The 1,628-nt window shown below is 55.0% G+C and overlaps 1 protein-coding gene across 1 annotated transcript in view; it reads left to right on the top strand.

Moving 5' to 3' along the window:
* The window catches only part of LOC107214994 (gastricsin), a 5,014-nt gene that overhangs the window by 392 nt on the left and 2,994 nt on the right, over positions 1-1,628 (top strand). Inside the window, exons 2-3 of the mRNA XM_033519945.1 lie at positions 319-472; positions 838-955. Coding sequence (XP_033375836.1) covers positions 319-472; positions 838-955 — 272 coding nt within the window. The remainder of the gene's footprint in view (positions 1-318; positions 473-837; positions 956-1,628) is intronic.

Raw genomic sequence — 1,628 nt, 5'->3', positions numbered from 1 at the left:
CTCCTGGGATCTGGGGAGCTCCTGGGACATGGAGAGTTCCTGGGATCTGGAGAGAAGCTCCTGGAGATCTCCTGGGGCATGGGGAGCAGCTACTGGGTCATGGGAAATTCCTGGAATGTGGGGAGCTCCTGGGATCTGGGGAGCAGCTACTGGGATCTGGGGAGTTCCTGGGGCATGGGGAGCTCCTGGGGCATGGGGTGCTCCTGGAGCACGGAGAGCTCCTCTCGTGGCTCAAAGGAGCCCACAGAACTGAGCCTTTGAAAATGCCCAAATCTTTTTTCCTGCTGTGTTTGTTGTGTTTTGCCTCTCTGGGTGCAGGATCAGTCTGAAGAAAGGCCTGTCCATCCGGGACAAGATGAGGGCAGCTGGGGTGCTGGATGATTTCCTGAAGCACATTAAATACGATTCGGTGAAGAAATACCAGCCCAGCCAGGGCTCGGTGGTGAGGGAGCCCATCACCAACCACCTGGATGTGAGTGCCCCACACTCCCCCTCCCTGCCTGCCCTTCCTCCTTCCCAGCTGCCAGAGCAATCTGGACACCCCTGAGCCTCCAGGACTGAGAAATTGCTTTCCCCCCGACTCTTAAATTGCTTTTTTCCCCACTCTTTTAAGCTTCTGTTTTAAACCTCAAGGAAGTTGATCCCCAGCCACAAAGAGCAAAGCTTTTCTGTATGAAACAAACCCTCAATAATGATTTAGTATTTCATTTTGGGGGTCAGTAAAAGCAGGATGAGAGCTCAGTCTGCTCCTGCCTGGGTGGGTTTAAGATGCCAGGGGGAATCCTGGTCTCTCCCTGAGCCTGTGGCCAATGGAGATTCTGGGTTTTTTTTCCCCAGTCCTCCTATTTTGGGGAGATCAGCATCGGGGAGCCCCCACAAAAGTTTTTGGTGCTCTTCGACACCGGCTCCTCCAACCTGTGGGTGCCCTCCACGGACTGCAAGAGTCCCGCTTGCTGTGAGTACCCCGGGGTGCTGTGAGCAGAGCTGTTACTGCTCCTAGGAGTAATTAGCACTCACTAATTAGTACCCACTGTCCCGGCACTGCAGGGCTCCAGGCTCCCTGCGTTTCCAGCATCCCAGACTGACCAAGCCAAGATGGGTTTAGGTGCCAGAGGGTGCCCAAAGCCACGTCCTTGTCCCTGTTCTTCCACATCCTTCCCCTGTCACGGTGGGGACATCACGATGCCAGACCAAAAATGACCCTGATGCTGATCTGGGATAGCTGCTGCCTTCCTGGGGAAGCTCAGAGCTCGATGGCTGAACCCCCATAGCCATCCCAGGAATCTCAGGGGTGCTGAACCCCCATAGCCATCCCAGGAATCTCAGGGGTGCTCCCTGGCCGGGGAGAGGGAAGAGGAAAACCGGGAATTGCAGGAGAGCAATGGGGATTTCACTGTGAGGGCTTTGCCCTTGTGCCCCCTGTGATGTGAAGAGAGCAGCCAGCGCTGTCCGTGGAGTTCAGTCTGCACTAAAGAATTGCAGGATTACAAATGTATGAAAAACAGAAAAACTAAAATGCCTGGAGAGGGATCTGGGCAAAACTGGGATGCAAAGCCCGCAACTCGAAAGAGAACCACGGGACAGAGGAGCAGCCTGTCCCCATCCCCAGGATCTGCTCCTTGGGAATT

This window comes from Parus major, chromosome 26 (genome assembly GCF_001522545.3).
Source record: "Parus major isolate Abel chromosome 26, Parus_major1.1, whole genome shotgun sequence".
In the NCBI taxonomy this organism is placed as follows: Eukaryota; Metazoa; Chordata; class Aves; order Passeriformes; family Paridae; genus Parus; species Parus major.
Note: the sequence above shows the minus strand (reverse complement) of the source record. Positions and strands in the feature narration are given on the sequence as shown.